Source organism: Chamaea fasciata, unplaced genomic scaffold (assembly GCF_029207755.1).
Source record: "Chamaea fasciata isolate MVZ Bird 193981 ecotype frontalis unplaced genomic scaffold, bChaFas1.0.hap1 SCAF_13, whole genome shotgun sequence".
NCBI classification, from domain to species: Eukaryota; Metazoa; Chordata; class Aves; order Passeriformes; family Sylviidae; genus Chamaea; species Chamaea fasciata.
In genome coordinates, this window is record NW_027094098.1 from 2,788,999 (window position 1) to 2,816,788 (window position 27,790).

Below are 27,790 nucleotides of genomic sequence, written 5' to 3' on the forward strand. Positions count from 1 at the left end.
AAGGGCATCACTTCATTTCACACGGCCCAGTGCCCAGCCTGAATGCCTGATCCCAGGACATCGTGTGGTTTATGGCTCTTGCTACCACAGCTTTCTAAACACACAGGTTCTCCTTGTTCCCCTCTGTCAAGGATGTTTTCCATCATTCCCACACACGGATGCCATGGGCAGTTTGGACAAGGATGGGCCCTCTCCACCGTGGCTGTTTTCACCAGTGGGGCAGTGCTGAGCTCTCCATGGGCGGGGGACCCTGTGCTGTCACCTGCATTGGTGGTGGTGGAGGTGAGCCAGCTGCAGAATGGCTGAGCACACCATGGATGTACTTGTATGAAGCCAGTTTGCATCTTGAAATAGGAATAAAATGTGATCAAGCTGTAATTAGGTCATTCGAAATTTGATGTTAATCTTTTGAAAATGTACTTGAGGTGCTGAAATGAAATAAAGGCACAAGAGCAGGTTATGTATCTCAACAGGAAGAGTCAAGAATGGTTTGGAGGTTCTGTTAATAATTTATCATTCTTAAATTGTGTGGTTGTTGGGTTTATTATAGTAAGTTCTTTTAAAATATGACAGTGAAAATCATTCCTGTTCCTTCTCTCTCCTTGTTGTGCTGTTGGCTCATTTTGGAGCTTCCCCTGTGAGTGTTGCAGTTGGCTCAGAGTGTTTGCCATGCAAAACAGAGCATGAAAGGTAACGTCGGGCTACTATCAGCATTGCCATGTTTATATATTTATATAAATCTATAAAGAATACATGAAAATGGTCCTGTGACTGAAAAGGGCAACCAGCCATTGATCAGTATTTTTAGCTAGATCTGAGCATGCTTATGCTAATTACAGTCATAAGTTACCTCAGATTTAAAAGTAAGTTATATAAATGGTTATATAAATGGGTGCCACAATTAAAGCAAATCAAACACACGCAGTGCTCAGGTTTGTATTAATGTGTATAAATCCACACATGTATGTATAAATACACGGTGCAAGTGGTTGTTGCTGTTCGAAGTTAATGATGTCTGGGGCTTTGCTGCTGTTAATTTGTTTACATTTATCTGTCATTCAGTCACACACATGCACTGCCCATCTCCAGCCTGCTCCTGCCGTTCGTGGGCTGTGGATGTGACAGGCAGGGTGAACACATCCTTGATGTGGGCAAGAGGAGTGAGGAGGAACGTGAAACAGGAGTGGTGCTGCTCCGAGCATTGTGGCTTTTGGAGGACAAGTCACAAAATCAGAAATCCCAGAGGGATCCATTGGTTGCAAGTGTGAGTTTGTAACAGGCCAGGGTTCCAGGAGTCTGGTGGGTTGGGGGTCCTGCACAGCTGATGTTACTGCAGTGGTATTTATTTGCAGTAATGCTCCTGTTGGAGGGAGAAATGGAATGACAGGATCGGGGCAAGGCTGCAGTGAATTTGTAAGGGTTTTACACAGTGGCTGACTTCCTGGTGTGCATCTGCTCGTTTTTAAAAGTAATTCCTAGAATTGCAGAGGACAAGACATGAGGGACATGTTTTACCAGGCAGTGTTTGGTAAACACGGGTTTGTATTGCAGCACAGCTGATCCTGGCTCCTGCTCCTCAGGGCTTGGGTTTATCTTTTGGGGTTCCTTCTGCTGTGGGGCCCTCCTGGGAAGGTGGCCTCCCTGCTTGGCCACTTGTGGGGTGCCATTTCTGGTAGAGATGCTTTTAATCTTCCAATCCTTGGGCCAGCAAAGGAAGGCTGAGGTCAAATCCAGTCTCATTGGCAGTGCTGCCTGCTGCCACACTGGGCTGGGGGCTGTCAGGGCTCGCTGGGACCGGTCTGCCAGGGGAGTTGGCTCTGTGGGTCTGTAGGGTCTGGATATGTCCTGTTGGAGAGCTGGCAGTGTCCACCTTCCTCATCCCTTCTGGATGTCTGGTGCGTTATATTGAGCCTTGAAACTGAGACCTCATTCTGTTGCGTCTCAAGGACCTGAGCACTGGATGATTTTGGGGTTTCTGACTTCCAGTTTTGGATAACAGATTCGTTGCGGGTATGCACAGGTTCTAGTTAGGCCACATAACAGTGTGATGCTGGCAAAGACTTGGGCTGTGCAGTAGGTGCAGGTTGCTGCCACCTAGACACTTCATTTATTTCTGTTTGGTTAATTTCTTTTTTCCAAGGTGGGTGATATTTCTTTTATATACCAGTTGGTTTTTGTTGGGGAACAAAGGGCACGTGCTAATAGTAGATATTTTTAGATTAGTAGTAGATTATCAGTAGATAAAGCAGTTTGACCTGTGAATGAAAGCACACGAAGGCTGGACTGCAGCACTTCCCTTGGAGGATGATTTGTGCTGGGTTTGTACAAGGCTGCTCTGACAGTGGGCTGCTCCCAGGGGCTGCCTCCTGGAGCTCCTCATGGGGCAGGGCTGAGGGGACACACTGCGTGAGGAAGAGGTGCTGAAACACTGATATCACAGAATTTTGTTGACCACACAATAGTTCAAGGATTATTTTCCCTGAGACAATTCTCCTTCCTACTCCCTTCTGCACTGGGCAGAGTACAGCCTGTGGTTTCTAAAATGCTCATGAAAATCAGTCCATTCCTGGGATCTTTTGTTTGCTGTTGTGCACGTGAGAGAACGCACTCCATCACTGCACCCCTCAGTGATGTGCAGCAGATAAACAAGGATTTATTTGATCAACCCAGTGCTAATTCTGCAGAGAAGTTTTACAGTATGTTTGGAGGTAGAAGAGGAGGTTTTTAGGGATCTGCCTGTGCAGACCAGGATGAGCTGGGAGCCAGTGGAAGAGAGGTAAAGGGCAATTTAATGCATGAGTCCACTTTCTGGTGTATGGCCACTAACCTGACACAGTGTTTGCACCCAGGCAGAGCCCCAGGGCAGGACTCCTCTTGCAGGTGCCCTTCACTCTGTAAAGCTCTCAGTGACCTCAGCAGGAAAAGCTCGGTGTCCACCCCACTTCTGTTTAGGTCTCAGCCCAGGGGAAGCTCAGTGTGAGAGGTTATTCTGCTGTTGACAGAGGCTCTGGGTGGGAGTGTCCTGTGAGGGTGGCAGGTCTGGGGACATGGAGCCTGCAAGGTGAGTGTCAGGCTGGTCCATGGAGCAAATGGGCAACAACGCCCAGTGCTGTGGGCTCCATCAGAGCGTGGAGCTGCTGCTTTGCTGAGGACGGAGCAGAAGGGGTTTGGGGCACTCGGGGACATGCGTCAGTGGTGGCACTGGCAGTGCTGGGGAACAGTTGTTCCCCATGTCCTTCAGGTTCTTTTCCAACATAAATGATCCTGTGATTGTGTCATTCTGCTGTGCCCAGAGCCCTGTGTGGGTCTGTGGGTGGAGGGGCTGCTGTGTTGTCCCGGGCTGGGGAGGGGACGCTGCACTGCACCTGGCTGTGGCTGTGCAGGGGGAGCCGGGATGTGTGCTGCCCCTCACTGGCTTTGTCTGTGAGCTCTGCAGAGTGCAGAGTGTCTGCTCAGGTGTCTGAGGCTGAGTGGCAGCAGTGGGGAGCTGTGTGGATGTGTCACGCCGAGCAGGACGCGTGTCACAGCCCTGCGCTGACACCTGCACAACAGCTGAGAATGAAACAGAAGCCATACACAGACAACAGAAGGTGGCTGCTGAAAGGAGTGGGAGAGGGGAAGAAGAAAGCAGCAGAGACAAGACATGTGCAGACCGGTTCACTTTTCACACCTGCAGCCCGTTGGCTCAGCCCTGGGGCGGGAGCTCCCTTTGGGCAGGGCTGGGGGGCTCGGGGGGCTGTGGAGGGCCTGCACTGGGGCTTCTGCTTTGTCACCTTCCCCTGCTCCCAGGTCTGGACCAGCCCTTCTTGCTCCCTGCAGCTGCAGGATGGCCACCCAGCCTAGAAAAGGTTTTGGATGTGGCCAGATTCCTTTGTGGACCAGTGCCACTTCTTTCAGTGGAGTTACACAAGGAATAAATGGAACCTAAGAGAATGATTTTGTGAGGAGGCTTATTTTTGTTCTATTTGTCTAATGGACTTCTTGACCTTTCGGGTTTAATTTGGGCTTGGCAGTTTTTTCCTGCAGTGTTATTTTATTCGTGCTTTTTACCACTCTCTTTCTTTGGTCCCCTCCCTCTTGGCTGATTTCCCATCTGCTTTTGGGAAACCCAGTGATGAGAAGGAGGAGAACAAACATCAGGGCAGCTGTAATCACACAGGGCTGAGCAGCTTCTCTGCTGAACAGGCTGAGCCTGGTTTTCAGCAGCAGCAGCAGCAGCAGCACCTTGGCACAGTGGAGGGTCCACAGATGTGCTCAGCTCAGGTCCTTCACCTGGCAGGGGATGGGGCTGCGCAGAAGATGGCATGAGACGTTGCCCCTAGTCAGTGGTGGAGGTGTTCACCTCTTCAAGGTGTTGCCTCTGAGGTCATGGAGATGACAGGCATTGCAGTCAGCTGAAATTGTGTGATAGATTGTTGGGGTCAGTCTCTAAGTCTTTAATTATTTAAAATTATATGACAGCAAGATTGAATAGAATTCTGAGTTGACATAAAATAATTAGGGGGGAAAGAGTCTCATGCAGCACTTGTCAGCCACGTGTATTTCATGAGTCATCTGCCAGCAGCAGGATCAGGAGAGCTGGGCTTCACTCCTGGAGCAGGGTGCATTTCCCTGCTCTGTGCATTCCCTCAGTGAGAAGAGGTTGTTGGGAAATATAATTCGTTCTAAACTAAGCAGTAATTCTCCTTCAAATTATATCTTAATAAAAAAGAGAACATCTTGGGCAGTCTCTGATTTAGGCACACTGCATTTTAAATCTGTCCTAATTATAGTGCTCATCGCTTAACATTCATTTAATGAAGATCCTCATTTATAAGGACAAGGTTGGCAAATAGGAATTAATGCCATTATAACCCGTGAGTCTCCCAAAGGAAACAAATCAAAAGCTCTGTGAAGGAAATGAAGCTTTATTATTTATAGCAAGGCAAAGCACAGAGTCCCCAGCCATACCTTTGTGTGTGTGGCTCAGAGCTCGCAGAAGAGGTGGTTTGGAGAGGACAGGGCTCTGCTGCCCTGGGCATGGCTCCAGCTGGGCCACAGCTGCCCTTGAGGAGCCCCCAGGCCAAGGTTCCCGCCTTGCAAGTGCACCTTGGTTTTGTTTTGGTCTCAGTTTCCGATTCAAGACCAGACCTCCTCCCATCAGCCCCAGAAATGACCATAGTGGTTCACCAAGGCCCAGAAATAAGGCTGGAAGGAAGACTCCACAGCTGTCTCAGTGGATCTGGAATGTTGTGGTGGATGCACGTCTCTGCTGCTGCCATTTCATCTCGTGCTGATGTCAGAACTGCTTGCTTTGAAGGAGCACTGTCAGGTTGTCTTCACAGGTGTTGATTTCAACACACACAGGAGCTGGATGGTTCCTTGAAAGCCTTGGTCCTCCTGAACAATGTTTCACTGGTGGAACTCAAGTGATGGCAGTGAGAGTTGTGTACCAGCCTAGGAGCCCTTAGGGCAGAGCAGACTTGCACAGGCCCCTGCCATCCTCACAAAGATCTCCTTCCTTACTTGGAGGCTCCAAGTCTCTGGTGGTTCGAGGGAATGGCTGGAGCAGTGTCAGGGAGGGTCAGGATGGAGGTCAGGGAAAGGTTCTACCCCAGAGGGTGCTGGGCACTGCCAGTGTCCCCAGGGCTGCCAGAGCTCCAGGGATGCCCAGGCTGGGATTGTTGGGGGGTCTGTGCGGGGCCAGGGGCTGGGCTGGGTGACCCCTGGGGGTGCTTTGCACTGAGGATATTCCATGATTTTATGAAGGCTCTGAAAGCTCTCTGTGTGGGCAGCACAGCCCAGCTCTTGCACAGAGCTGCGCACTTTCAAGGCACTGAGTGTGTGTTTGTCCATTTTACAGCAGCAGCCCGAGGCCATGGGGCAGGTGCTGGTGGTGCCTGCAGGGGGGAAACTGAGTCAAAAGGCTGAGTTCGTTTCCTGGGATGAAAAGCAGTCCAAGCAATCTGATGAGCAGTGAGGATTTTCCCTCTCCCTGCATCCAGGTTGTTGCTGAAGCTGCTGGGCTCCTTGCAGGGAGTGCACAGACACTGTTCCTTTTGCAAGAGGAGCCCTTTCCCTTTCCCTTTCCCTTTCCCTTTCCCTTTCCCTTTCCCTTTCCCTTTCCCTTTCCCTTTCCCTTTCCCTTTCCCTTTCCCTTTCCCTTTCCCTTTCCCTTTCCCTTTCCCTTTCCCTTTCCCTTTCCCTCCACACTTGTGTTTCTGTGAGGGAATGAGAGCAGATGTGAAACCCTGGCTGTCCAGTACAGCTTGAGTTCTCTCTCATTGAGGCCTTAATTCAAGATGTCCATGGAGGGGCCCTCACCCCTGTGCCTACACCAGCACATGGGTTCCTTCTGCTGTCCTTGGTCTTGAGTCTCCTGCTGAAGTGACACCAACATGTGTCCCCGTTCTCCTGAATGACTCCTGAGCTCTCTGCTTGCCTTTAACCCTAGCTGACAGCAGGCTTCGGCTCTCCAAAATCTCTGTTTCGTGAAAACATGTGACTGATTAGATGAGACAAATCCTTCTGCTTAGGGAAAGGCTTGTCTGTTTGCTCTGGAGACAGTGGAGAGCACACAGGGGAGAGCTCTGGTCAGAGTTCACCCTGTAAAGACACCGGGAAAACAGCCCAGGAGACACGAACCCGTGGAACAGCTCATTCCCTTGCTCTCAAAACAGCCTCCCCCTTTCCCCTTTTCTGTCCTTTATTAACTTCTCTTGTGCTCACAGTGTTGGTTGTTGCATTTCTGGATGCTGGGATGGAGACTTAACATTGGCCTGGCAAAATGTGAAGCATGAGCCCCTCCACTGCTGGGCTGTCCTGCTTTTCTGCAGCTTCTCTGGCTTTGTCCAGGTGCTGGAGGCTCCTGGAACTGAACAGGTGTCTTCTGTACAAAGATGTGCAGGTGTGCACATGGATCACACCTGGTTGTCACTGGAGAGCATTGCTGTGCCACACGTGCTCAGTGACACACCAAGGGACAGGGATGAGCTCTGGGTGGTCACTGACCGTGACCTGTAACAATGCTGGGAATTCTTCTTCTGCTCCTTGGAACTGGGATGATTTGTCCTCATGAATTGGGGTGGGGCAGGGGTGGGGCAGTGCTGGCAAGGCAAGGCAAGGCAAGGCAAGGCAAGGCAAGGCAAGGCAGTTAGTCTCTTTTCTCTTTGGCTCTATTTCTGTTTTCCTAGAATTCATTTTCTTCCCCATCTAAGAGTCTTTTTCTTGTTTATTTTTTTTTTTAGTATATTTTTCTATATTATCTTCTGGTTGATACTGGAGGGGACATGGTTTTGATAGAACAGATACCGTGTGGTTTAATTTTTCTCCTGAAGCTACTTCAAATGTCACCTCCCTGCAGGTGACAACCCAAGGTTGCCAGAAACATTCATGCTATAAAACCAGTTTAATTTACGTACCTTTTATTAGTGTTGCCTGCATAACAAAAAAAAAAAAAATTGTTAACTTTATCAGAATATTGAAACTTGAACATCTCTTCACTGCGAACACAGAAGCAATTTCATTTTAAAGTGGCAAAGGGCAGAGTTTCTAATAAAAATGTAATTTGTAGCCTCTGACTGCAAAAGCTTCTAATGTGCTAATTCTCCTCTAAGTCCATGTAACGTGGGTGAGATATCAGCTTAAACAGCGGCAATATCAAAGCCTTCACTTGTCATTATTTTTTTTTTCCCTACAACAGTTTTGGTAAAACTCAAATAAATTTTTAATAACATTTCCCTTTTATCTCATTATCAAATTAGTTTTACGCTGCCTCAACGTGAGTTAAATCACTTAATGACCATTAAAAAATCAACCGTTACGTTGGTTAAAATTGTTCCAACAAGATTCCTGGATGCAGGATAATTAATCTCTTAAGCCATCTTTGCTGTGTTTGGGCAGGAAGGGTTTTTGAGCTGTGGGAGGTGGTGGTGGCTGCTGCTCCAGCATCCCACACCCCTGCCCTGCTCAGCAAATTCATCCCCAGGCCTTGCTGGCACGGCTGCAGCCCCTCGGGCATTAATGGCCATGGCACAGCCAGTGAGGGGCTTTGGGGGGTGTCTGGAAAGGCTTTTCTCTCACAAAAAATATTGTCCAGCCCTGGCACAGCTGCCCAGGTGGGGTCCCCATCCCTGGAGGGATATAACAGCCCTGTGGATGTGGCACTTGGGGACATGGGGCAGTGCTGGCCTGGGCAGTGCTGGGGAATGGCTGAACTAAATAGTCTTTGAGGGCTTTTGCAGCCTAAACAATTCTATGGCTCTGTGATTCTGTCCTTCACCAAGTAAATCTTTTTTCCTTTTAACCCAACAGTGCTACTGGGAGCTTTTCCCAGTTCTTCCCTGACACTGGTAACACACCCTGGTCCCACAGTGACACTGCTGTGGGACCCTCCTGAGCACCCTGCCTGCATCCCAAGCACAAATTCTGGGTCCCAAACACCCTGCCTGGATCCCAGACACATCACCTGCAATCAAGCGCTGGCTGTGATCCTGTACCAGCTGCCTTTAGACCCATTGGATCATTTTCAAATGCTTGGTGTGGGTTCTTTTTGATGCTTGTTTCTCGTGGGCAAATGGGTCAGAGAAAAAAAAAAGTCTAGAGAGGCCAAAGCGGAGTGTTGTCATGGGAGAAACCAAGAGATCCAAACCACAGAGTGCCATTTGTGCTGCAGCTCAGGGGCTGAGGGCAGAGCAGCACTGTTCAGTCACTGTGCATGACTTCAGCTGGAGAAATGGTTTGATTCTGTGTTATTGGTAATTAACCACCCTGAGAAAAAACATATTAGTAAATTGGGTAGGAGACACTTCAGAACTGGGCTCTGGCTTTCAGCACAGCTGGCGGTGGCCTTCTGCTTTTTATCCCCAGGTGGGAATGCTCAGACCAACCCAAGGCTCAGCCATGGCCCCCTGCTACCCAATCTTGCTCTGCAAACCCAACCCAGGCAGTGGGAACACCTTGTTCCTCTGCTGGCAGAAAGGGCTGCCTGGGGCTGTCTGGAAGTCTGGCTTTAACTTTTGGTGGGAATTTGGTTTCCTGTGCCTGTACCCATGTGGAAGCCACCACCAGTGCTGCTGGTGGCAGTGCCTGGAGAGCCCGGCTCTGCTGGGTGAGTGCAGCAGCACAGCCTGGGGTGGGTTATTTTGGCTCCTGATCTGCCGAGGCAGCTCAGCTGGGGGATCCCTTGGACTGTTCACACTCCCAGTTTCCCACGCGGAGGGAAAGCAGCAGCTTCTCCCTGTGAGCAGCTGTGAATGGCCAAGCCTTATTCAAAGCCCTGGTGCCGTTGGAAAAGTTGACTGTGTCTTGTAGGGCCCCGCTGGAGTTTGAGGTCAGTTATTTTTACTTCTCCTCCTTGTTCTCTTAGATGTTTGACTCTCTCAGAACAATGGCTCCCACCAGGCTGCAGCCATCGCCCTGCCCACAGCTGCTCAAACCTCCTCCCATCCCGTGCCAAGGGTCTCATCTCCTTACTTTAGCTAAATATAGACTTTCCAAGCTCTTGTGGAGAGCCTAATCCATACCTTTACTGAGCTTAGCCAGCTGAATCCAGTGGCATAAGCAGCTGACACAGCTTTGTGGGTAGAGGAATCCTCTGTGTTCTCTTACACTGCCTGTAATCTACCAGGGTTTGTTTAAATTTTCTACTGATTAATCTGGTAATTTTCTACTAATTTTTTTCTGGTACTCTCTACCAATGTGATGTTTTTCTCTACATATGTACAGAATTCTGAGGATTGGATGGTTGTGATGGTGATCTTTCCTGTCAGCGAACTTCAGTTTTCTGTGCTGGCTTCCCGGGGACACACAATAATTTTGTATTTTTTCAAGTAACCGTTTAATGAAAAAGAATCAGCCAAATCTGCAGTTGCTTTGACACAATTCCAAAGTAATGATTTCTGTTCCCAGTCTGGGTTCACAGAGATGAGAGTGTCTCTGGCTTTGGTTGCAGAGCTTCTTTTACCCTGGGCTCTTTGTTTTGAAGGGAGCTGGCTCCCACATTGACAGCTGCAACAGACCCACCGAGGTTTCTGGCGGGATCTTATTTTGACACAACGTTTACGATGGTAATAAAAAGGATGTGTTTCTGTATCTTAGCTAGGTTGGCCTTTCCCAGCGTGGCAGCAGCCCTGGCTTTGTTGCTGCTGTTCTCCAGCAGCAGGTGTGTCTGTGGTTTGTGACGGTGACGAGCAGCACCGTGTGCCTCGGGGTCAGCAGGGGGTTCAAAACCACCTCTGGGGGCTCACGGTGCATTGAACAGCTGCTCCCCTGCCCCAGGTGTGCTCGTGTTGGCTCTTGGACACCTGCACACCCTGCCAGGGGCACCCAGAGCCCCGAGCTGCGCAGGGACCCTCATGGGAGGGGTGGGCACGGGGCTGTGTGTTATCCCTCCTTTAGCAGCACCCAGGTGATGTGATGACCCTCCTGCCCCTGGACCAGCCCCAGGTGCTGCTGGTGTGTCCACCCTACAGGAATTTCTCCCAGTGCTGAATCCCTTTCTGGACACTCTGGTGTCCTGCAGAGCCAGGGCACCAGGGACGGATCCCACTGCCCCTTTTCTCTGTGTGCTGCCCTGCAGCCTGGGCAGCAGGAGCGGGGCTCCCTTTGCCCTTCCTCCCTGGGCAGGACAGAGCTGTGCTGTGCCTGGGCTCCTTGGCTGGCTGCTGGCACTCGGGTTGTGCAGCAGCTGCTTGTCTTGGGTGTTTCGGTGCTTTGCTGAGTGTCTGGCTCCTCTCCAGGGCTGTGCTCCCACGGGATTGTCCCTGGGTGTGCCCAGGGCTGCTGCTGCTGCTGCTGCTGTGTCCCATCCAAACCCACCTGGTGGCATCCTGGCACAGCCAGCAGTGCTGAGCTGGGTGTCTGCTTTGCCTCCTCCTCTCCCTGCATTGCTGCAGAGGTGGGACCTGTGCAAGTTGTGCTGCTGGCATCCTTTGCCAAGATCCCTCCGGTGCTTCACAGCTGCCCACACGTGTTTTGTGGGGATGTGTTTTGTTAATCACGTTTACGTGGGAGAACTCTGTGTGGGTGCAAAAGAGTCTCCTTGGGTAAAACACGTTCTGTGGGACTCTCTTCCACCTTTTCATGGGGTTTCACAGTGGGCTAGTGGATGGGCTTCTCCCTGGCAGCTTTTGGGGCCAGGCCCCAGGAATGTACTACAAAGGCTGGTCTGTACAGGGCACAGAGCCCCAGAGCTGGTGTGGGCTGCACAGCAAACGCGTGGGGCTGTCAGTATTGATGCTGTGCTTGGGGATGCTCAGGCTAATGGCGGGTCTGCCTTCTTGTGTTCCAGCTGTGTCGGTGTGGAAGAAGAGGAGGCACCAGATATTGACATCTACCATTGTCCAAACTGTGAGAAAACCCACGGGAAGTCCACCTGTAAGTAGCCCTGTGCAGCCAGTGTGGGGTGTCTGAACAACAGGAGCTTTTCATTCTGGCCACTGCAAAAGGCACGCCTCAGTATTGTGTGCCATAAATGTTGGAATTCAGACCAGAAGGTGAAGAAAGACGTTGGGAGGAAGCTGTGGTTGGATCACAGAGCTCTGGCTGCAGCCTCAGGCACGTGTATCAGCTCATGCAGGCACTTACCTGCATCTGCAGCCCCTGGCCCCGCAAAAAACAGTGTCCTGCCTCGCATGAATCGTGCCCACACCCAGTAACGAGGGCTAAAAAACCCAACGGAGGCAGCTAAGTGCTGGTAGAGGGAGTTTTGGAACCTTCATGGTGTTTTCTGTCTGCAGATGAGAAGAGTAAGAAACAGTTTGTTGTGCTTGGCCTGGATATAGAATTGCAGCAATTTCAGCGTCAGTCAAAATTGTAGGATACACTGAGGGTGCCAATTCTTGCAGTTCTTTCACAGGAAAAAGGTTCTCCTGAGCAAAAGTGACAGTTGATCTCAGTGGGAGTTTTGTCTGGGAAGGAATCGTGGGATGTGTTTGCTTTGGTCAGATTAATTCACAAATCCTTTCTATTATACAGTGGAGAAAAAAAAAAAAAAAAAGGGAACCAATCCCTGTGAAAGATGAAATGCTTCACTTGAAAATCAGCTATAAATAAGCAACAGTGCTAGGGAGGATCCTGCTGCTCTGCAACCTCAGGGCATCCTGCAGAGGAAGAGCACTGCACTCATCTGCCAGGGCTGAGGGAATCCTGATGACCTTTTATTTAGTGTGAAATAAGGGATGACTGGAAAGTGACTCCTGTTGCTTTAAAATTCAGAATTTTTAACCCAAGCAATTATTTCCGTATTGCCTTAACTGTTAAAGGTTAAAAATTTTCTAGTGGGAATGGGGTGGGGCCTGGAGTGTTTGTTTCGTGGGCAAAAAATAGAATTGCGTTTCCACTGTGATTTTTTAAAAAAATCAAATGTGAAGTGGAAACCTGCAGCTGTTCCTGTCTCCCAGAGGGTCCAACTGAGAACCTGGCAAAATCCTCACTGGGGAGCTGGTTCTGAAAGACTTAACAAAGTCAGTATGTCCCTACAAAATGTTCTGGTTTGAAAGGATCAGCCTTTCCAGTGTTTTGTATTCCTGGTTACACAAATGAGTACAGATTATTTGGAAGGGAATGATTTGGAATTGGAGGGGGGGTGACTGCAGACACTCCCAGGCTGTTCCTGACCCGGGAGGGAAGCAGCAGCAGCAGCAGCAGCACAGGATCTCCAGGCTCTGAGAGTGTCAGTGCAGAACATTCAGATGGGTCTGACACTATGATTTCTTTCACTTTTTTTTTTTTTTTTTTAAATTATAAATGATGAAAGGCACCTACTTTTCAGTGCAAGGGGAAAACCCCAGACAGAAGCAGCCAAAGCCTATAATCAGGAATTGAATATCAATTCTATTAAAACTGGGTGCGTCATCCTAGAATTCAAGACATGGCAGTTTTGATATAAAGATTGCAAGTTTAATATGCCAGTTATGATGAGGAGAGTTGAATTGACAACAACATTCTGGTGCTTTTAAAAAGGTTTCTGTCTATCCAGTTATTTTTATCCAAATAAAAAATCCACTGATGTGTCCCAGAGCGTGCAGCCCAGGAGAAAGTGCTGCTGGAGCACAGCTCCACCCCTGCCATGGCAGGGACACCTTCCCCTGTCCCAGACTGCTCCAAACCCTGTCCAGCCTGGCCTTGGGCACTGCCAGGGATCCAGGGGCAGCCACAGCTGCTCTGGGCACCCTGTGCCAGGGCCTGTCCACCCTCCCAGGGAACAATTCCTGCCTAAGATCCCATCCAGCCCTGCTTCTGGCAGTGAGAAGCCATTCCCCGTGTCCTGTTCCTCCATCCCGTGTCCCCAGTGCCTTCCCAGCTCTCCTGGAGCCCCTTCAGGCCCTGCCAGGGGCTCTGAGCTCTCTCTGGAGCTTCTCCTCTCTAGGTGAGCACCCCCAGCTCTCCCAGCCTGGCTCCAGTGGGGCTCCAGCCCTGGAGCAGCTCCGTGGGCTCCTCTGGATCACTCCAACAGCTCCAGGTCTTCCTGATGTTGCAGCCCACAGACCTGGGGCAGCTCTGCAGGTGGGGCCTCAGAAGGTGTCCCTGGACCCTCTTCCCTCTGGGGCTGCAGGTGGTGGGAACACAAGCCAACACCCATTCTGTAGGACAGCAAGGACACTTCCTTCTCTCCCTCTGAACACAGCATAGGCAGTTTAATGACGTGCAACACCAATCATCAAAGAAAGAAGTGCAAAAATGTTAGTATTTAAACATCAATTATTGCTATCCTTACCTCGAGTTTTGGTGACAAGGTCACAAGGTACCTAGTAGTTTTCCCTACTAATGTGTAGAATTGTGGATCCTGTGGAGGAAGGAGGCTGTTCTGCTGCAGCCCATCCTTGCAGGGCATGCCAGGCCAGGGAGTTAAAAGCTGGATGAAGTGAAGAAGGGAGAGGCTTGGCTGGTGAATTCCGTCTGCTGGGATTTGCATGGAGGATGTCCTGCTGCAGGGCTTGGGCGCTTCCTTTGCTCCTTCACTGCTCCAGAATCTGTTCAGACCCGTTATCCTGCACTATCAGCTCTGTAATAAAGGAGTAGGAGTTGTTCCAGCGCCAGTAGTTCACTGGTAGGATTTAATTATTGCGAGATTAGCGAAGGGAAACACAGACACCAATTGTCTGTTATGCAACTTGTCTGGATTTAAAAATATACGTGTATTTCTGGAGCTTGCCTTCTACCAGATATGTTTTCCAGATGTCAAATTTAAAAATCATTTTCGTCTCCTTACATTTTTCCACATTACCGCTGTGGTGAGTGGCTGCTCTCAGAAGATTGCTTCCTGTCACATGGCATTTTAAGCCGTTCCTGTTTAATGAAATGTGTAGGGACTTCTCTTTGGGAAAAATCATCCATATTCATCCAACATTTTCTGACATCATTTCAATGAAATGCAAGGGCTTCGTTTGGGCAGGCTTGGCTCATTTTCATAACACAGTCTGAAATGCTGGGTTTGATTGCTGCCTCGTTTGCAGCAGTGAAAATCAGGAGAAATCCTTTGGAATCAGTGGAGTTACAGAGCTGCCAGTGAGCCAAAGGCTGTGGCTGGCTTTGAGTCCATACAGCCTTTGGTGCTGTTCAGTGGAGAGCCCACAGGGTGCTCCAGGGAAGCACCCTGGTCATGGCTGGAACAAGCTGGGCTGTAAAGTCCCTTCCACCTCAAACAGTCATTTCGGTCGGAAACAACTCCAGGATCACTGGGTCCAACCTGTGGTTGATCACCAGCTTGTCCAGACCAGAGCACTGGGTGCCATGTCCAGCTGTTCCATGAACACTTCCAGGGATGGGGACTCCACTCCCTCCCTGGGCAGCCCCAGCCCATGCTTGACCAGCCTTTCATTCTTCCTGAGTATTCAAGTTGATGATCCCTTCGACGCAAATAGGTTTGAAATAATGTATGTATATACCTGTGAATTACTCATTTTGAGTTACAGTTTTTGTAAAAATGTATTCCCTTTTTCCAATGTTGGACTTCCCAGAGGTTAAATTTGGATCAGAAAGGTCTGCAGAAATAAAATCTGTGATAAATTACAAAGAAGTAGCTTTTCTGGCCAAAGCTGGGATCTGTTGCACATGGGAATGAGCCTTTGGTCCTGACTGTGGTGTTCATGGCAAAGATAAAATACAGAAAGCGTGGCCGGGAATGGCCAAGGGTCGAGTGTTTGATGCACTGTGATGGACTCCAGCTGCTGTCCAGGAGACATTCCCCTCCTGGGGAATGCTCTGGGGCAAGGAATTAGGGCTGCCTCTGCAGGAGAGCTGGGTGGGAGGGCTGGGTGGGCAGAGTTCCTGGGAGAGGATGGATGGGGAGAGGTGTCTGGGAAGGTTCCTGGCAGAGCTGAACGCCTGCCGGGGTGCAGTAACCCCCATCAGTGCCGAGGCAAAGCTCTCCCCAGAGGTTTTGGGAGAGCTGCAGTGGATCTGTCAGTCCAGCACTGCTCTGTCCTTTCCTTTCCCCACGCTCCGTGCTGTCTGCAGTGCAATAAAGGAACGTGCTTAGAGGATAAGCTGTTTAATTTTCCTGTGGTCAGTGACACCTCTTTCCCTGGGACTTGCACTCGGAGTGCAAGTGCAATCAGCACGCTCGTGGTGTGGAGTCCATGAGCTGAGAGGGGGAGGAGGCGGAGGCTGGGGCGGGAGGGAGAGGAGGAAGGTTTGGCATTCAAGCCAGGCTTGTTTCCTTTGTTACCAGGAGCATTGAATTAATACACTAAGCCTGAGAGTCATTAAGATAAAGAACTAGCAGCTTTAATGAATATCTCCAGCTAGGCTGGAGCCTGCATGGAACTAATAAACCCAACATGCTTTGTGCAAAACCTGGGATGGACTCACTGGGAGATGTCTTTTCTTGAGTTATTCCAGGGCTGTGGTTAGGAAAGCAAAATCTGCTCTTTCCAAATCTCATGTGTTGTATCTCTAGCCTCCAGATTCCTTTCTGAATGGAAAAGTGTGTGGATCTGCGTGTGTGCAGAGTGAGGAGTGGGTGCCATCCCTGAGGGGTCTGCTCCCTTCCCTCACTGTTTTGATAAGAGGTCTGGACTTGGCTGAAATGCCGAGTTTCATGATGTAAAACAAGGGTGGAGAATGAAAGTATGTGACGTATGAAAATTCTATTAACAGAGGCCTTAACTGATGCAAATGTGGAAAAACCCAGTTTCCTACCAAAGCGAGTTTCTCTGGCCACGCTGTGGAAGCAGGAGCAGCTGAGGGAGATAGTGCTGACTCAGGGGAAAAGCAGGACCAGTTTTTCTGGCTTTGTGTTATCCAGCTGTCAGAGGCTGGGCAAAACCGCACTGAAAACCTGACTGCTCACGTGTGCTCGTTCCTGCTGGCCCTGTGTCCCTGATGGACTGTCCTGTGTCCATCCCTCACTGGGAGCAGACAAGGGGCCTGCAGGTCTGAGCCATAATAAATTCCCTTCTCTGCCCTTCTAGTAACTAGCTTTTTTTCCCTTTTCCCTTTTCCCTTTTCCTATCCATGCTGTGTGCAGAGCACACTAAAATCCCATCAAACTCGGTGTCAAACCAGCACTAGTGGCCAGAGCTTTATTCTGAGGTGATTCCTGACAAATGCACTGCCACAGATCCATCCTGCAGGCTGTCCAAGGGGTTTTCTGGGAGTTTCCTGGCGAGGATGAGGGGCAGTGTGAGAGCCCAGGGTGTCCAGAGCCAGTGTTTGTGTGAGGCTGCAGGCACTGCAGCTCAGCAATTACCCAACTGCTGCCCTCTGCTCCCAAATGCTCACTGCTCGCTCTGTAATGGATCTTCAGCTGCACCACAATTGTCTAATGGGGCATTGAGAGCAATATTAAAATCTGCAGGGCAGCGTGGTGGGGTTCCCTCCCCTCTGCTCGCGTGAGAAATTAAATGAAGATTCGCCCTCCCTGCCAATGTCTGAAGAATTATCTTCAACTTCACATGGCTGTCCAATTCATTCCATTTCAGTGAAAAAGAAAAGAAATTGGCATAAGCATGACACAGGCCAGACAACGGAGGTGAAGCCCGTCCAGAACGGGAGCCAAGTGTTCATAAAGGAGCTTCGGAGTCGGACGTTCCCCAGGTGGGTTTTGGTGTGGGGGGGTCCTGGGCTGGAGTCCTGTGGGGCTGGGGATGGTCAGTGCTGGTGATTAAATCACTGCTGTGTGATTGCTGATGTCCCAGGCTCTCCCCTTTTTCACCTTTGTGCGGCTGGATTCAGATCTCCTCTCAGCTGAGCCTAGTGCCTGTGGATCTCCATGGGCGCTGGGATTTGGGAAGGCAAGGATCGTGGAATCATGGAATGGTTTGGGTGGGAAGGGACCTCAGGGCCCATCCAGTGCCACCCCTGCCATGGTAGGGACACCTTTCACTGTCCCAGGCTGATCCAAGCCCTGTCCAGCCTGGTCTGGGACAGTGCCAGGGTTCCAGGGGCAGCCACAGCTGCTCTGGGCACCCTGTGCCAGGGCCTGCCCACCCTCCCAGGGAACAATTCCTGCCCAACATCCAATCTAGATCTCTCCTAGTTTAAAACTCTTCTCCCTTGTCCTATCACTGCCTCTGCAGAAACTCACTCTTGCTGCTTTTCATAAGCCCCCTTTAGGATCTGAAAGTGGCTCTGAGATCTCTCCAGGCTGCACCCAGAGTGTGTTTGGCCCCTAGAACACCCACTTGCACAAGAAACTACCCCACTTATTGCATAGAATTCTCCAGTTCTCCAAATCCTAATGACTTTGCTGAAGTCTCCCCATCCTGGGCAGAACAATGACTTGCTCAGTGGTTGGGTGACAAAGGCTCTCTCATTGGATAATGAATGGTGCTAATTGTTAGGTGGCATGTCCCACATGTTATTAGGCTGCTCCACAGCCATTTGCCAGAGTGATCATTTTCTTTTGGCTCTTTAATGTAGGCTGTAGCCAAATAAATCCTTAATTATTAATAACTAATTATTTTAGAAGAATCCTTGGAGACTGGCAAAGTAAACACAGAACTTCTTCCTTTTTGTGGCGAATTTAATTTCACATTTAATTTAAGATATTAGTCTTAGGCTGCTTAAAGAAAAAAACTGAAAATAATTCTGGAAGGTGTTTTGCAGCTTTTACAGATATGTTTGGCTGAGCTCAGGATCCAGTATTTTTACTTGCCTGGCTATTTCCATTGGGGTCTGCAAGGTTTTATATCTTTGCTGGTTTTTTTTTTGGTTTTTTTTTTTTTTTTTTTGGTTGGTTGGTTTTTTTTGTTTGGCTGGTTTTTTGTAATTTGTAATTTGACAGGTTGCACAGCTTATTTTTAAAAAGATTTATGGCCGAGGCAGTCTGATTTCAGTAACCTCGGGTGGCCTCTGAGACTGCAGTCACACACACAGAGTATCTCTGAGTCACTCCAGTGTTGTTATAAATAATACAGCCCCCCATTTTTCCTCTTTTTTACTCATTAATGTGTGCATAAGAAAATCCTGCTGCCAAATGAAATCTCCTGAGACAGGGGGGTCTGTAGCACAAAGAAATGCCTGCAAGATCCGGGGCTCAGACACGAAGTCTTGTGGAGGAATTTTCTCCTCCAAAGCAGAAGAATGGCATGTGCAGATGTGACAGGCAGGTGCCAGCACAGGGAGGGGACAGGGGGCTCAGGCCAGGAGCATCACTGGCAGGGAATGACAACCCCAGTGAGGCCTTGGGAGGGCCTCAGGTCAAAAGGAGAACACTGAAGAAAGCAATAAGGACAAAAATAGAATTTATGGCATTCTGTTCTAAAATGTTTAATATCAGAATAGCTCTGGAGCAGCAAGAGTAGCAGTGATGATAATTAAATTGATTATTCCCTGGGAGGGTGGGCAGGCCCTGGCACAGGGTGCCCAGAGAAGCTGGGGCTGCCCCTGGATCCCTGGAACTGTCCCAGGCCAAGTTGGGCAGGGCTTGGAGCAGCCTGGATAGTGGAAGTTGTCCTTGCCATTTCAAAATGAGCTGCAGAATATTTCCTGAGCACATTATTTGACTGATTTAAAATGATTTGCAAAGCATTTTTAGGGCCATGTATTTGAGATTGGGTAACGTATTTAATCTCACCTTCTTTAGAGTGAAACATTAATTCCTTTAACATTGATCACTGGTAGCTCGGCTGATCCTACAGCTGAGGAAAATGGTCTTTTGCTATCAGCTGTTATTTTAGGACTTCCCCGTAGCTGGAGCATGAGGCTGGGGAGATTGATGTTGCATGATTTTATTGTGCCCCTCGTGCTTTGCAATAAATGGGGGTTTGGCTCATGTACCTGATATACCCGTAATTCCGTTTTTCCCAGTGTCTTCCTTTCAGCAGTGAAACCAGAACATCCCAAACCCCCTCACCACTGAACCTGTGTTTGCTCTGCAGTGCTGAAGACATCGTGGTGAAAGTGCCAGGCAGCCAGCTGACAGCAGAGTATTTGGAAGAGAAGGGCTTTGCAGAGCCCATCCTGGTGCCCAAGAAGGACGGGCTGGGCCTGGCTGTGCCTGCCCCCACCTTCTACGTCAGCGACGTGGAGAACTACGTCGGTGGGTGCTGGCCCTGCCCTGCTTGGGATGGACTTACCCTCATCAGGGCTTGGCATTGACTCCATAGAAATAACTGGTTGTGTGGCAAATTGTACAATGTGTTGTAAAATATTGCCCGTGCCGTGAGCTGTGCTGGTCCCAGTGTTTGTTATGCAGTGGGAGCTTGTAGTTAGCAATTAAGGCACTCTTGTTTTGTGTGGCAGCTTGGCAGTGAGGCTGAGCCAGCCTGCACTGCTCTCCACAGCTCTGCACAAGCTGTAACAGCCAAAGCACTACCGGGGAATGCTTTTCCCCAGGACATGACTACAAAAGCACCATGTGATGGGTATTTATGTATATACAGGTCTTTCATGCATGTGTGTCTGTGTGGGTATGTACATAGGCAGCAGGGAGGATCCAAGGGCTGGGAAGGTCAGAAAATCAGAAGATTGAGATGTTTCTGGGCAGGTTAACTCACCCCCAAGCACAGAAAAGGGGCGAGGCAGGCTGTCCATCAACCTCTCCTGTCCACTGAATCCATGTGCAGGGCCGGAGCGGAGTGTTGATGTCACCGATGTCACCAAGCAGAAAGACTGCAAGATGAAGCTCAAGGAATTTGTGGATTACTACTACAGCACAAACAGGAAAAGGGTCTTAAATGTCACAAACCTGGAGTTCTCTGACACCAGGTAAGGGTCCAGCCTGCTGCACAGTAATCACTAGAGATTTATTTTGATTTATGCTTTGTATTTAATTTGTTATTTTTTACATAATGTATTCCTATACAATAACATAGCTGTATACTATCCTACCCCATGTGTTTATTTTTGAATTATATTAATATTACTTACATAGAATTTTATATAAATTGTAATTTTAAATTACTGAATCCCACATTGTGTCTGGGGTGCGTGGCTGGGTTCAGCCTCTGCCTTCCCCAGTGCTTTTCCTCCTTAGGGAAAGTTGCTTAGCAGCTTCTGGGTGCTCTGACTTTAGGTGTAGGGTAAATGTCTCTGCGTGTCCTTTGAGGAGAATAACTTTGTTATAGTTCTGTAATCCTCCAGCATGTGTTCTGGTTCTGGTTTCTGTGCCTTTACCAGGTAAGCTGTGACCTGTCTGACAGCAGCTCAGGCTCAGGGTGATGCTGAATTCCCTGGGCATGGTGGTGCAGGTCAGAGGGAGCAGATGTTGGGAAGGAATTCCTCCTTGGGAGGGTGGGCAGGCCCTGGCACAGAGCAGCTGTGGCTGCCCCTCGATCCCTGGCAGTGCCCAAGGCCAGGCTGGGCAGGGCTTGGGGCAGCCTGGGACAGTGGGAGATGTCCCTGGGCAGGACTGGATGGGAATGAGATGGTCTCTAAGGTCCCTTCCAGCCCCAGCCCCCTGTGATTCCATGATTAGCTGCTGCTGAGACACTGCCTGGTGCTCTCTGTTGCTGTGCTCCGTAACTGAGCACTGCTTTCCTCCCACCAGTGGGCAGGGGCATCTCTGTGATCCTGAACACCAAAAGCTGGGCAGGTTATTTCCACAGGCCCTGGACTCTTTGGTGTAGCTGATGCTTCTAGAAGAGAAGCGCCAGGAAAAGGAAAAGATCCTTTTACACACAAACACACTGCACAGATGATGATGAGTGTCAGCAGAAAAACAAAGACTGGTTGTTTTGGGGAGCATTCTGCTTCAACACCAAGGCTGAGAAAAGAAGGCTGGTGGCCAAGGACAAGCTCATTTTTGCCAGGCATTCCCCTGATCCCTGTAGCTGGGATTTCGTGGCTCTCCCCCATCACTGCAGAGAGCAGCTCTGCTCATTGCACGTTTGAGACCACCGGGATCCTCAGCAGAGATTTTTTTTTCAGCTTTCTGCCATTATCCCCAAATAATGGGATGTCTTTTTTCCTGAAGGACTGCTGTAGCTGTCGTTCATACTCTGCTAATCGAGACATTAATAGCAAATATTTTATTTCTTAGCATAGACAGTGACAGTTTAATTGAATGCACAACTCCCTCTTCCCTGCCATGGAAATGGAATTATTGTCATCAGGGCTTGACACTGAGCACAAATGACACGTGGGAGCATTCAGTATTGGTTTGAAGTGCAGATTCTCTTACTGATGTGGTGGAGTATGTAGCAGTGAAGCTTCACCTCCTGCAAATTTTGGACTATTTGAATCTAAAATTCAGCACATTCTAGGATGAAACACTTAATATCTGGTTGTCATGCCACTGCATTGCCTTGGCCATGATTATAGTATATGTTATGTATTTGGCAAAAACATAATACACGAATGATATGAATAAATAAATTAATAGGAACATATATTCAATGTGAATGAAGATAATAATTTGTATAAATTTAGATACATATCCAGTAAGAGTAGGTTCTTAATGTACATAAATAGATTCATTCATATAAATTATAGAAATATATATCTTATACTATAATATATATTATTATTATCATTGTTATTGTTTCTATAATATATATTATAGAGATATAGATCTTATATTATAATTATATAATATACATCTTATATTTAAAATATACTCATTCACATTATCAACCCAAAACAGACTTTTTCCTTCTTCTGAGCTTTTAATGTAATTTAGTCAATCTAAATAAGATTGCTGATTTTCAGCATCAGGTCAAGAGTTATTTGTCCATAAGCATTAATGTTATTGTTATCTGGATTATTAATATTAAGCTTGAGGTGCTGATTTTTACGGTTTACCAGGGGATTTCTGTCCAAGTGCACACATCTCACTTTCTGGGCTGGAAGGTGACAGCGATCACAGCGGTGTCGGTGCCTGAGCCTGCGTAGCAGGGGCTGGAAAACTGCAACCAGCACAGATTTGCTCATAGATGACACTGCTGAAAGAAGGCAAAGGGTTGTTCTTAGGTCACCACACTTAAAACCCCGTAAATCTCTGTCTGAAACCAGTTTTCCCTAATTTTCTGAATGAAGAGCAGTTCCACTGCCGCAAGAGGAGCTGCTCGAGTTTGTCATGCAAATATTTGTCACAGTCACTTCTTGCTGTACCGGGGTCCCTGTGCTCTGGTTTAAAAGCTGCCTGTCTGTTCCGCACTCTCCCTGTAAGGATGTCCAGCTTTGTGGAGCCTCCTGACATCGTTAAGAAGCTGTCCTGGGTGGAGAATTACTGGCCTGACGATGCTCTGCTGGCGAAACCCAAAGTGACGAAGTACTGCCTGATCTGTGTGAAGGACAGCTACACTGACTTCCACATAGACTCTGGGGGGGCTTCTGCCTGGTACCACGTGCTGAAGGTGAGGGCGCCTGGCTTTGGGGGTAGCCAGTGACAAACTCAAATTTATACACAAAGGCCGTCACAGAGTTCTCTCCAAAATTCAGCTCTCGGGGGTTTTCATCCTTGTCCTGTTGTATCTGAGCCTTAACTGCTCTCAGTGAGTGCACTCCCAGAGGTGCCAGGCTCTCCTGAGTGAGGAAGCACTTGGAGCATGGAAGTCCTCTGTGTATTTTCTCTCTATTAGGATTTTAATATTTGTTTAGTGCCTACTGCACATACATCACCCTGGGCCTTAAAGATACCACGTCTTGTTTTTGCAGTGTGATGGAACCTGGCACTGTAAACCTTTTGTACCATCACTCCCACAAATCTGAGCAGATGTGGTCAGCTGTGATTTAATTGTTTCAGCCCTTCTGTACAAAGCTGACGGAATGATTTTATTTAAATACTGCCAAAATACACAATGTTACATGTGTATTTAGATAAATATTTGTGTGTGTCTGTGTGTGCACGCCAGTGCAGTGTGGTTTGATTTGGCTGCTCAATGCTAATTTTATATTTCTAATTCAGGGAGAAAAGATCTTTTATCTCATCAAACCAGCCTCTGCAAATATTTCTCTGTACGAACGTTGGCAGTCAGCAGCAAATCACAGCGAGATGTTTTTTGCAGACCAAGTAGATAAATGTTACAAATGCACAGTTAAACAAGGCCAGACCCTCTTCATCCCATCAGGTGAGCAGGTGGGGGAGGAGGGCTTTCCTCATCCTTTGGAGCAGCACATCCAAAGTGCCAGAGGGCTGGGATGTGACAGCTTTCTCTGACAAAGTATGGAGCCTAATTCTGAGGTTTTATTTGTTTTTATTTGATGTGCTAACAAACAAAACAAATCAGAACTTTTACTGCTGGCTATTAATATTTTAGCAGCCTTTTAAAAGTTAAACTAGTAGGGAGAGTGTTCCACTCATGGTCTCACTGGATTGTAGCAACTCATGAGTTCTCTTTCTGTATCCACCTAACAGACAATTTACATTGAACGAATTTGCATTCTGGCCATGGCACCCCCAAATCCTTGTCACAGACATTAATCCCCTGTGACACTCAGGAACTGCAGGTCCCTGTGTGTGAGTAGATTCTTGCACCAAATGTTTGCACACTTGAATTTTACCTTGGGTGTAAGAAGTGGAAAGTAGGTGTTTCTCTCCTGACCATCTGTGGAGCAGATGGTGGAACAAACACAGAGCAATTTATAGAGATTCACTAACTTGAGTAGATTTTTGTATGAAATTACATGTTTGGAAAACACCTGATTCTGACACTGTGATAAAGCACATGTCAAGGGCTGTTTCAGGTGCTTGTGGAGACAGGACAGCAGGTGCCATTATGCAGCAAAACCAAGAAGGGACCAGAGGCAGCTCTGTTCATAGTGTGTGTGGTTCTGGGGCTGGGCTGTGTGGGTACCTGTGGAGCAGGGTGCTCAGTGAAGTGTAGACATCATTTGGGATTGAAGTGTGTGCTGATGGCCTCGAAGTTCTTTGTCTTGAGGACTCTCCTCTCTCTTTTAGGTTGGATTTATGCAACTCTAACACCAGTAGACTGCCTGGCCTTTGCAGGACATTTTCTACACAGCCTAAGCGTGGAAATGCAGATGAGGTAATCTGTCTTTAAAATCTAAAGTTTTGTAGAGGCTCATTTTGTAACGAATCAGTAATAACGGATCACTGGCGGTAATGCTAGTGTAGCTCTTGGGCAGTTCTGGCTGGTGCACCCACCTTTGTCCCCTCTGACCCTGTTCCCTCGTGCTGAGTTACCCTGAGCTGTCCTTACACCTGTTGGCAATGCAGGGGAGGCTGCCTGATGTGGCCCCATCCTGAAGGCAGAACTGTTCCTTCCACACTGCCTGGAGTTTTACCCTGGCACCTGGCACTCACTGCTGGATCAGTGCCCACCTGCTCTGCTGGGCTCTGTGCCCAGTGTAAGACAATGCAAGCAGCTCTTTACTGATTCTGGGCAAATAATCCAATAAAACCATCACACATCTGTATCTCAGGATTTTACCAGTGCTGTCATGGTTTGCTTTTGGCCTGAGGCCAGCCTACGTGGCAGCAGGACAGAGAGGGGACCCACTGCAGAGTGACCCTGGCACCTGTGTGACACACTGGTGTGACACATTGGTGTGACACACTCGTGCTCTGCTGCGCTCAGGTTGCTGTGGCTTTGTCTTGCAGGGCATATGAAGTAGAAAGGAGATTGAAAATCGTCAGTCTGACCCAGTTCCCCAACTTTGAAACGGCGTGTTGGTACATGGGGAAGCATCTACTAGAGAAATTCAAAGGTAAATCTGCATTTCCCTGCCTGCCCTGATGGCTCAGCTTTGGGGGCTGAGGGCAGTGACCCTGAATTTCAGCAGCCATGGCTGACAGGAGCACAGGCTGGGAAGGCTCTGCTGGATTTGAGACACAGTAAAAACACTTTTTTTTTTTTTTTTTTTACTGTTTATTACCAGCAATTTGTAGCAGGGAATCATTTATGTGGGCCAGCTCTCAAAGAGTTCCCTTCAGCTTTCCCAGTTACAATTTTCAAATGAAATGCTTTCTGTAAACAACTGTAGCTGTCAGTGGTTGAATGACACTGGGTTTTTTTCTCTGTCTAGGTTTGCATAAAGCTGGACAACAACCTCCTGCTCATCTCCTTCAAGGAGCAAAGATTCTCAATGGTGCTTTCAGGTCGTGGACTAAAAAACAGGTAGGAGAAGCCGCCTGGATTAATATTATGTGTTTGGCAGTTGCTGGAGCAGACAGGAAATTCTGGATCAAATAACATCTCCATAAGAGAAGGAACTGGGAGAACTGGGGGTGAGCAAAGTGATGCTGCAGTTGTGAAAATTAAATATCTGAAAAAAGATGATTGACTTTGTTGTTCTCTCTGGACAGCTTGTTACAATAACATCCAGAACAGGGAAAAAAAATTTCTTATTTGAATGTCTAATGCAGTCAAGATTGATTTAAATACATAGGAAAAAAAATATGGACAAGTCACTTCAAGAGGGTTTTTTTTATTATTATTGAAGAAAACATGCACAGAAACAGCAATTTGGCTTTGTTGTGTTTTAGGCTTTAGCAGAGCATGAAGATGAACTACCAGAAAACTTCAAACCAGCACAACTTATCAAGGACCTTGCCAAAGAAATAAGATTAAGTGAGGTTTGTGCTGTTTTTATAATATTTACTGTAGCGGTGGTCCAGGCTATAAAATGCATGGAGGTGTCACCCATGGAGCGTGGTGCCACATCCTGCTGGGTGGAGATGTGTGACAGCAAAAGGTGACCACAGCTGGCTCAGCTCCTTCAGGAGGACATTGTGCTGCATTGCACCCTGTCCTAACCACATCCAGAGACCCCAGAACTGAAACCAATCTTCTCCTTTGATCCTCTTTGATGTCATATTTAAGTTTTGTGATTGTCAGAACAGCAAGTTAAGCAGAAAATAATTTCTTTTTAATTAGTCAGTGTCAATTTTAATTGGGCAGCTATTTTACTGCTAATTTTTCCCGAGGGCATGAAATGTGATTCTGCTATATTTATCACATTGGAATTAAATGGAGAGGGTTTTTGCTGGAGCTGATCAGCATTTTAAGCAGAAGGCTGTTCATTGTATCCACCCTGTGTGGACAGGCCATGTAACAGTCCCACAGGATGGTGCAGCCCCGTGAGGGTTCCATTCCCTAAAGCCCCTGGAGTTCCTGCAGCTTGAGGAATGTGGAGGTGGGAGCTGGGGTGGGGGTTGGTGAGCAGAGCATCACTGGTGGGACCTTGGTGGGATCTTCACTCCTAGGTCACACTGACCTGTGCTGCAGATCCCCCTCCACCACACCCTTGGGTGTCTCTGGGGTTTGTTTCCCTGTCTAAGGGATGCAGGTGAATGTCACACATGGTACAGGTGTGTCTGAACCCCCTGTGCTCTGTGCCTCTCCCCAGAACGCCTCAAAAGCCAGCAAAGCAGACACGAGTGCCAACCCCCCAGCCGAGGAGGTGTGTCCTGGGGACAAGGAGGAGCCTCCATCACCCGTCCAGGTCTCCCCTCCGCCCCCTCCTGTAGAAAAGATCCCGAAAAAAAAGACTCCCAAAACTGTGAAAACTCCCAAACAACTCAAGCCATCCAAACCCCCGAAGCCTCCCAAGCCCCCCAAACCTCCTAAAACCCCGAAAGTGAAGGGAGAAGGCAAAAAGAAAGGGAAGAAGGCGAAGGAGAGCCCGCCACCAGCCATCCCCAACCTGGACCTGCTGGAGGCACACACCAAGGAGGCTCTGACGAAGATCGAGACGCCAAAGAAGGGGAAGGTGGGTCCTGTTCTAACCTCTCCCTCTCCTCCCACCCTCAGGGGGATAAAATCGCTCCCTAAGTCTCATGCAGAAAGGAATATGTGCAGCACATTGGGAAACCCTGGCCCTGCAGAGGCAAGGGAAGGTTTGTAGCTGCTGGCTCATTGCCCTTCTCCTGCGTGGCTGCTGGGTCTGGTTTGACTGTTTGTTGGTTATTCAGTGATGTGGAGCCTCCCAGAAACCAAAAGGTGTCAATGATGACAGAACTTGTTTCTAAAGTATCTCATTTACTTGAGATGTTACTCTAGAATGAGTGACTGAAAACAGAACAGTGGTTTTCTTCCACTTTTCCGCGCAAGTGGACAAGTTTCTTTTTGACGTCCTTTAATTCAGCGTGAATTTTGCTGCAGATTTCGGTAGGGGCCAGGATCCATCAAAGCACTGACAGAGGGATGGTTGTACGCTGTTTGTGAAGAAATATCCATAAATCTTTCCCTAAAATGTTTCTGAAGTTCCAACAGTCTGTGTGCAGTTTGTGAAACCTGTCAGGGGGTGACAGACAGGGAGAGGAGAGTGTTGGTGGATCAAGGAGAAGTGCAGCTGCTGTTCTGCACACTCTGCAGGAGCAGCATTTGATTGAACCTCGGTTTGGGGTTCTAAAAGAATAAATGGGAGGTTTCAAAAACATATAATGTTATTTCCCAGATGAAGCCTGTGTTTCTGGCATGCTAACACTCCACCCTCATTCAGAGAACTTGTTCCTGACTTT

General features: G+C 48.4%; 1 protein-coding gene across 2 annotated transcripts in view; it reads left to right on the top strand.

Annotated features, from left to right (window-relative positions):
* The window catches only part of PHF2 (PHD finger protein 2), a 51,971-nt gene that overhangs the window by 11,553 nt on the left and 12,628 nt on the right, over nt 1-27,790 (top strand). For both annotated transcript variants that reach the window (XM_066195067.1, XM_066195066.1), the window contains exons 2-12: nt 11,270-11,355; nt 16,905-17,019; nt 19,305-19,465; nt 19,992-20,133; nt 22,535-22,721; nt 23,273-23,435; nt 24,266-24,353; nt 24,929-25,035; nt 25,354-25,445; nt 25,814-25,903; nt 26,677-27,039. In XM_066195067.1, the coding sequence (XP_066051164.1) occupies nt 11,270-11,355; nt 16,905-17,019; nt 19,305-19,465; nt 19,992-20,133; nt 22,535-22,721; nt 23,273-23,435; nt 24,266-24,353; nt 24,929-25,035; nt 25,354-25,445; nt 25,814-25,903; nt 26,677-27,039 (1,594 nt within the window). The remainder of the gene's footprint in view (nt 1-11,269; nt 11,356-16,904; nt 17,020-19,304; nt 19,466-19,991; nt 20,134-22,534; nt 22,722-23,272; nt 23,436-24,265; nt 24,354-24,928; nt 25,036-25,353; nt 25,446-25,813; nt 25,904-26,676; nt 27,040-27,790) is intronic.